Source organism: Python bivittatus, unplaced genomic scaffold (assembly GCF_059951505.1).
Source record: "Python bivittatus isolate LINGU-HERP-01145 unplaced genomic scaffold, Pbiv_v1 ctg000610_np1212, whole genome shotgun sequence".
Classification (NCBI taxonomy): Eukaryota; Metazoa; Chordata; class Lepidosauria; order Squamata; family Pythonidae; genus Python; species Python bivittatus.
In genome coordinates this window covers 14,662,468-14,670,458 of record NW_028277088.1, presented here as the reverse complement: position 1 = coordinate 14,670,458, position 7,991 = coordinate 14,662,468, and the positions used below count along the sequence as shown (strand labels likewise).

General features: G+C 35.4%; 1 protein-coding gene across 3 annotated transcripts in view; it reads right to left on the bottom strand.

The window, feature by feature from the left end:
* Positions 1 to 300: 300 nt before the first annotated feature.
* The window catches only part of EPC1 (enhancer of polycomb 1), a 56,254-nt gene continuing 48,563 nt past the window's right edge, over positions 301 to 7,991 (bottom strand). For 2 of the 3 annotated variants that reach the window (XM_025173621.2, XM_007438937.2), the window contains 4 exons: positions 4,822 to 4,940; positions 3,582 to 3,723; positions 3,066 to 3,426; positions 301 to 1,660 (listed from right to left, as the gene is read on the bottom strand). In XM_025173621.2, coding sequence (XP_025029389.1) covers positions 1,588 to 1,660; positions 3,066 to 3,426; positions 3,582 to 3,723; positions 4,822 to 4,940 — 695 coding nt within the window. In that variant the 3' untranslated portion in view covers positions 301 to 1,587. Of the gene's footprint in view, positions 1,661 to 3,065; positions 3,427 to 3,581; positions 3,724 to 4,654; positions 4,742 to 4,821; positions 4,941 to 7,991 lie in introns of all 3 variants that reach the window. The other variant, XM_007438938.2, reaches the window with a different exon arrangement.

The window sequence follows — 7,991 nt, the reverse complement described above, 5'->3', positions numbered from 1 at the left end:
TCATGGTCTGGCTTCTTGTACCAGGCATGATTCACCCAATGCTTCAGTCAACTTCTAAGTTAAGTATTAGGACCCCAACCATACCAGTCCTTTGTCCCATTTTCTTTTGTTCAACAACTCTCAACAGTGTCTAGGTGATGGAAGCCACTGATCAGTGAGCCCCATTAATTCATTTATTGCATTACTTTAAAAATATTTTAATTTAAAAACAAGCATGCTCAGCTGTTTTGGGTCACATTCTCTCAGAATAAATAAATTCATAAAATGAAATTAGTATAACACACACCACACACTTCTCTGTCAACATGTAATGCCCTGGGTTTATTTTGTGAGAGTTCTATCACAATTTCCAGGTGGGATTAAAAACCTTAAGGATAATGTACGCCATCAGAGTGGGCATTCAGACCGGTACTGACAAAGCACTAGTAGTAGAGTCCTAAGTACCATTCTCTTCACAGAAGAGAGGGCAAATATTTCCAAAGGAAGGCACCCGACAGTTGTGGTTCTGGCCTTGCAGCCTTTTGGAGAATCTTAAAAGGAAGGGGGAAAAAAAAGCTGGCTGTTTTCAGAAACTGGAATGATGAGACACGTACAGCAATTACTGCATTCTTTTCCCTTATAGCCTTTTTTTTAAGAACAAGTGAAGAATGAAGTCTTTAATAACAATTACACAATAAAAAAATATAATTTGTGATCAAAAGAATGGCAAGACAACGTAAAACTCCAGTTGTAAGGACTCCATTTGCATACTTGATTTGCCACCACTATTTTGGTGCATAAGAAAATGGGACAACAGAGGGGACTATATGAAGAGCAGCAACATAAGTTTAGTGCTTTAAGTACCAGAAACTGCACACATGCTTGTGAGCTAGTCAGTTGATAGAATCCATGAGACTTCATTTTTAGCTTGTTACTTGCCTTGTGATTTTAGAACAGGAAGATCCTATTGAGTAGTACATTCCCCATTTTTAAACTGATGCCTTTTAAAAAGTTCTGTATGTATGTCACCATTTTTCACATGATACACAAAAAACTCAAGGACCCAGAGGGGGAACCAAGTTATGTTAATACCATTTACAAAATACCAAGGAGTCCACAGCTACCTAACACATTTACTACAGCACAGGAACCAATGAAGGTACAGTGTACAAAAAACTGTAAACACGGCACAATAAATAGATAAAACAGCAGGTTCCGCACCATGCACATGATGTCATGACACTTCATCTCTATACAATCTCACTTCTTACACTCTTACTTTGTTGCAATTATCCCTCCCCCCCCGCCCCAAGTGCAAAGCATCACAAATGAACGGTTCTGTATTCAAGTAACATATATACAAGGGTATTACAAATACGCAGTACTGTACAGATAATTGCTGTAGTCTTAATTTACAGATGTTGATTCTTTCCTATTAACAGTAAGAATAGAAAAACCAAAGCATGAGAGATGTGCATTGCTGTCAAGTCCCCACAGCTGCCATGGAAATACAATATGCTGCATTCCATCATCCCTTGCATTCAAATTGCTACTGATGCATAGCACCTAAACAAGTTCCCAAAGGTTGGAGTTTCATTACTACAGAAACTACGTCACCTCCATTGCTACTGTATTGTCTGCTATATTGTTCAGTGCTGACTTTTCTGTTTCATGGTTTTCCCTGTGAAATAAAAGTAGAGAGAACATAAACACATTGGTAAGTATGTAAATAAGGGGGGGGAAAGCCCCACTTAAAAGCATGATAAAAGTATTTATTTTCCATCTTCAGAACTTCAGTATAGCGTAATAATATATTTCTTTCCATTTTCAAATCTGTGTTGTCTCATACTTATGGAAACATTGTGGAAAAATGCACCATCTAAACTTCAAACTGAGATATTACCAATCTCAAAGAAGTATTTTAATAGAGAAAATCAATTTGTTTTCTGGACAATCAGTTCATTAGAAGAGTACTGTATTTCTAAATGTCTCCAAGGAAAGAATAAATGCTATCCACAGATTTAATGTAGCTAAGATTGGGTAGAAGTAAATTAATCTAACACCATCCCCTCCAACCCCCAAATGGGGCAATAATGAAAATAGAGATAATGAGGTTTGAATATATCAATGGAATTGATGAAAAGACAAAGGTAGCGTTCTTTGAGTGAAGCCTGAGTCCTGATGATTTCTTGGACAAATCCATGGAGTCGTCATCTTGGATTTTTCATTTCAGTTCCTAGTCTATAGCCCTGGAATTTCCAGGTAATCTCCTATCTAGTATTTAATTATTTGTCAGATTTATATCCTGCCTTTTGTTCATGAGCTCAAGGTGGTGTCCAAAGCACTCCCTCTTCTCATTTTTCCACAAAACAACCACCCTGTGATGTAGTTTGGTTTGCGAGAGAGTGGCTAACTTTCATGGCTAAGGATGGATCACAGATGGTTCTCTGTGGAGCCACTCCAACGATTTAACGACTATACCACACTGGTTTTAATGTATTAATGTTGAAAGTCAAAAAAGATAGGGGAGAGGAGAGGAGAGAATCAGATTACATGCAATATTATTTTCTGGGCTTGAACATATCAACCTTAATTTTGTAAGCACTACTGTATACACATTCCCAAGTTGGAGGTATCAGCATGCTTAGGGTACCCAAATCTACACCAAAAATAGTAGTAAAATGAAAAACAAAACAGAGAATAGGATTGAAAACATAAAAAGTGATCTTTACAACCCTTTACAATAAATGGTTAGCAGGTTCCAATTTTACTAACAGTAATGGAAATTAGAGAAACTGTTAATTAGACTTTGGTAGGTGTTTTCTGTACAGCAGCACCAAAAAGGCCCCTTTTCTTTGGAAAATCAAGCTTTACAAAAGTAGTCTGTCCCACTTTTGATATAAACTGGCCATAAATTTATTTAATATTTCAAACTATAGAACTTCCATTTTCATTAAGATATTCTTAATGCAGAAGTTAGAGCAGTTTGAAAGGATTTTCTACTGAGATTACTTTTCTTACACACCCATAATTTTTTTTTTCAATTAGAGGAATTCAAGGTGACGAAATGTAACAAAAGCACTTACCTTGGTACTGTGTCCACAGAGGATGAGGCTGGCACCTTGGGCACCTGACAGTTTGCTGCAGCCAGCTTTAAGGCAGATGATGGAACAGCACTTAGAGTCCTAGGTATGTGCCTTGCATTGAGCGTATTAATAGAGTTTGCAGTGGCAACAGATGAGGGTACAGTTAATCTAATGTTGTTCCCAAACAGAACCTGAGTTGTTGCAGAATTGGCAGCAGTTACTTGGTGACTCAGTGCACTGTGGGAACTTGAAGTCTGTGTTATATTTGAAGGCTGTAACAAGGCTGAACCTGCTGTTGATGAGCTTGTATGTACAAGTGCTGTAGGCGTAGTACTACTGAAGTGTAAGCCCTTATATACTCCTGTGAAATAAGAAAAAAAACCCCATGTCATCCCAAATGACAATAATAGCAGGTTACTGGCTTAATTTGCTCGCACGCTCTCTCTCTCTCTCTCTCTCTCACACACAACACACACAATTACACATTTTGGCATTACTATCTTTACCATGTCTTACCTGAGGCTTGAAGGATGCCATTCACCCCAATTCCAAGCACCACATCTTCCTTCATTTTGAATCCCATGAGCTGTTCTGATGTAACCAAGGCTGAAGCAGCAAACTGAGCACTGACAGAATCCAATGTCTTGGAAATAAAACCCTTTTAAAGAGAAAGAATAACACCAAGCTATAACCACACACTACAATAATGTAATAACTACAATTTGATTCTCTTCTGAATACTAAATTGTTTACATAAAATTAAACCAGTTAGAAATAATTGAAATAATGATGTCAAAAGCCATGATAATTAAAATGTCAAATAGCCTCACAAAAGCAGAGCCCAACAATAGAGAAAAGTCACCAGCTTCTGTTAATAGCAAGTATGGACTATTTCTTATTTAAAATTACTCCACAGCATGTAGGGGAGGGAAGAGTACACACTCCTGAGAGAAGTAACTGAACAGCCATGGAGCCATGCACTAAAGATCTGCTTAAGAATCCCATTTCATTATTTTAAAGCAAATACATGATTATGAGCAGTGAGTAAGTATATACATAACTATAAAATTAATTATTGGTATTTTCTGACTAAAAAGAAGGGTCTTTTCACTGGAATTTTAATACATTGTATCTTCTGTTCTTAAAGCACTTGAATAAATCAAGAAACTCAGTAAGACAAATGCCACATATTGTAACTGGTTCTTCTATCCCTCAGCAAGTTTATTACTAACAAGAGATAAAAAGCATTAATTTCTAAGAACACTGGAGTTTAAAGTGTATGATGTTGTTCACATCATGGAGGGATTGAACTGATAATTATTTGAGGGAGAAGGGAATGCAAACATATACAATATAAATTAATGAGTTATTTGGAATTCTTTAGAATGCAGGTATAGCGGTATCCATCAAAATTCGCCAGCACTGCAACACAACCTCTGTCCCTTTGGGATGTGCATTCATAGTTGTGATGCTGTTGACACAACCTGACTCCCCTTGCTCCACTCTGCTGCATATTTATAATGCTTTAAAATACTGAATCACCTCTTTTTCTGTTAGGAGGGGACAGCAGTAGTGCCATCTATACTCACCTGTAGCATCACTTCTAAACACTCTAGAGTATGGCTAAGATGGAGATTCAAGCGAAAGCCATTTTCCTGTTGGTTAGTTGCAGGATGCTATGGCAACAGTTGAGAATTAGAGATGGCCCCTGGTGGAAAAAATGAGGAATAAATCATAATACAGGCAACTCCCTCACCTGTGAAGTGTTCGCAGAAGAATTACTATTTGCTTGCTGTTGATGAATTTGTGCAAGCTGCTGTTTCTGCATTAGTGCCAGTTGCTGTTGATGATGCTGGTATTGTTCGGCTGTAAATGCTGAACAAAATATAAAATGAGAGAATACTGTATCAAAATATGTAGACCTTATATGTGCATCCCTTAGTCTAAAGAATGCTCAAAATGCACAGGTCTTAAGCATAGTACATTTATTCAGCGCTCCACCTCTAGTGGGAGCTCATACTAACTGTACTTCCAAAATAAAGCTTGGTTGTATACCATGCAGGATTAAACATTTGAATTGCTGTTCCAGAACAGCAAATTGCCATATTACGGTCATCATAATAACAGAAGTTCTGATACCCATGTCAAATAAATGTGTTCCTTGTTCCTATTTTTAGATAATACTGATATTCAATTGAGAATTTATATATTAGACTATAAATGATTACATTGTAATAATTCAATTTCCCTCAATTAACCCACCTGGGGGAAAAAAATCCAGTCAATAAGAACGGAGTTGGTTATGCTGATTTACAGAGGAATGAAGAAAGACTGTATTATACTATTTATTGTCTATGGAGAGTTCTAAAAATAGAAAATAGAGAAGTTTCATTGCAATTTTTGTTTCACTGCATCTTAATGAAAATCTCCCTAATGCCAACTTTTAAAGTGAATTTAGACTGAAGAATAAATTATAAATCTTGTTTCTAGAATAAACTGGCAGATTTTCCAAACTCAATTTGTTTTAAATACAGAATTTTGGACATTTTACTTCATTAGATAGCTATTATTATTTTAGATTAAACTTCGTAATACAAGCACTAAAACTTATTGACTACCTTTTAATTCCATACACAACACAGCACAATACAGATACATGCCAAGTTTCAAAAACAAATTACTTACATAACACTTTGTTCTGCACTAACCAATACTCATAAAAGTGAACTAATAATGTAACTCACTGAAGATTGGTGCACCATACACTTTTTGATTAACATAAGCTTCATAGCTACAACCCCAGACTACCTTTACAGATCTTTTGCCTATCTGTAGATCTCAGTATATTCCAGTGCAGAAAAATGTTAGGGCTTTTGAGATTTATTTCCTTCCTGTCATCCCAGATCTCAAGGAATGATGGCTTTTAGACTTTAGATTCCAGCAAAAAACGTTTAAGTCTGAAACAGATTTGGCTAGATACAGCCTTAACATTCATCTATTTAAACTGAACCTCATTTGCGCTTAATACACTTATGAGAAAAATATACATAGTGAAGCAAAGTAAATAGCTTAAATGTTGTATGACAAACTATTATGCCAGTATAACTGTTTGTGGTATCGACTTTTGGAATATGGAATGAAAATACAATCCTATATATAAATTTTGTTAAGGATACAATGATGGAAGAAAATTAGTCAAGATAATAATTAGATACTTGTATTAAATCCCACATTCTTAATTTCATTTCACTGTAGAATGCATACACAGGAAAATGTACGTATTTGGTAATATAATGGAGTGTAGATTGGATGAAATCTAATATAAATTAACTCCCAAGCAAAAAATATTTAATTATGCCATATTTCACATCACAGTCGCTTTCACATTAGCCTTTCTCCATCTGGAGGCATAGCTTGCACAGGCAATGCAAGTAACAGAACAACTGTACTGGCTACAATACAAAGAGCTTTTTTAGGAATGCTCAGAATTTTTGCATTTTAAATAATTGGATTCTGTGTTGTATTAAACTGCTATTGAAAACATCTTTAGTTTCAAAAATGATTTTCATGTGGCAAATGAAGTTGTTTGAGAAATGCAAGCCAAAATTGTATGGAACAAACAAAACTATTATTCCCCCCCCCCCCATAAAACAACAGCAACAATTGCATATATATTTTGGTCCTAGCTCAGGATATATAAATTTTGTTTGAATTTATTCTCTTAAATGTATATGTTTAAAATTTTAAAATAATAGTCTCTGAATGCTTGATTCTCAACAAACTTAGGTTCACTCAGGCATCCCCATCTCTGCATATATGTGTTTTAAGGATCTGCACTACCAAAGATCACACCACAAAATACCAGTATTGTACATGGAAAATCTTACATTCATCTAATACATATACAAGCAAAATGTATTTGAGATCTAGTCAAATTCCTATTACCTCTACACTCAATCTTATTTTGATGAACTCTCAGCAAATTATAAATAATCATAATTGAAAAGAAAAAAAAAATTCCAGTACTTGGACTTGCATTAGCTATAGCCTTGTTTTCACTGCAGGAACATAATGTTTAGCTACCATATAGTAATAAGTAATTTCATATCTGAGAAAGGAAGGTTATCTTAATAATTATCCATTCTTCCTGGTAGTTATGCAGCATGGGTAAGATGGAACTATTCTGAATATTCATGTAGAAGTTACCATATAGCAGTATTTGGTGAACTGTTTCCAATTCCCTGGATCTACATAGGCAGAGATACACAATAATCTGCACAGAAAAGTACACCTTTTCTCCATGGATGACTCAAATTTGTAAAATTCATTGCTTTTTGAGGAATTGACCAAGTTTAAATTTTAAAAATTTAGAAATTCACACTGCAAATTGCCAAGTAAGGATTAATATCTAATTTTCTTTGAGCAAACTCGTGATAATTTAGCGTCATTTCTAGTCGTATGTAATTTTGTTTATGCAATTTATCTGCTGACTAAGGTATCCTTTCTTAGTCTCAGCAGGTGGTAGCATCTGTTTGAACTCTTAGAAGCTAAGCAGGCCAAAGCCTGGTAGATAATAACAACAACAATTTATTAAACTTGTATGCTGCCTGACTCTTAGATGAGGGACCACCAAGGAGCTCAAGGGCTTTAGAATAGATTAAAAAGTTAAAAAAAAAATCCGAAAGAAGGCACAGGCAAAGCACTTCCCTAATACTGCCAAAGAAATTGCATGGTTGTATCCATATGGGAATCAAGTTTGACGCGAAGGCTTTTTCAAAACCACAAGTTGGACTAAGAGACTCACTAGATATAGCTTATGTGATTCCTAAAGAACTTGAAATAAAGGTAAATTTTAAAAACAGCTTGTATTTCATAAGAGGATTTTGGAACAAAAAAGCTACAAATTCATAGTACAAACCTCTGCAA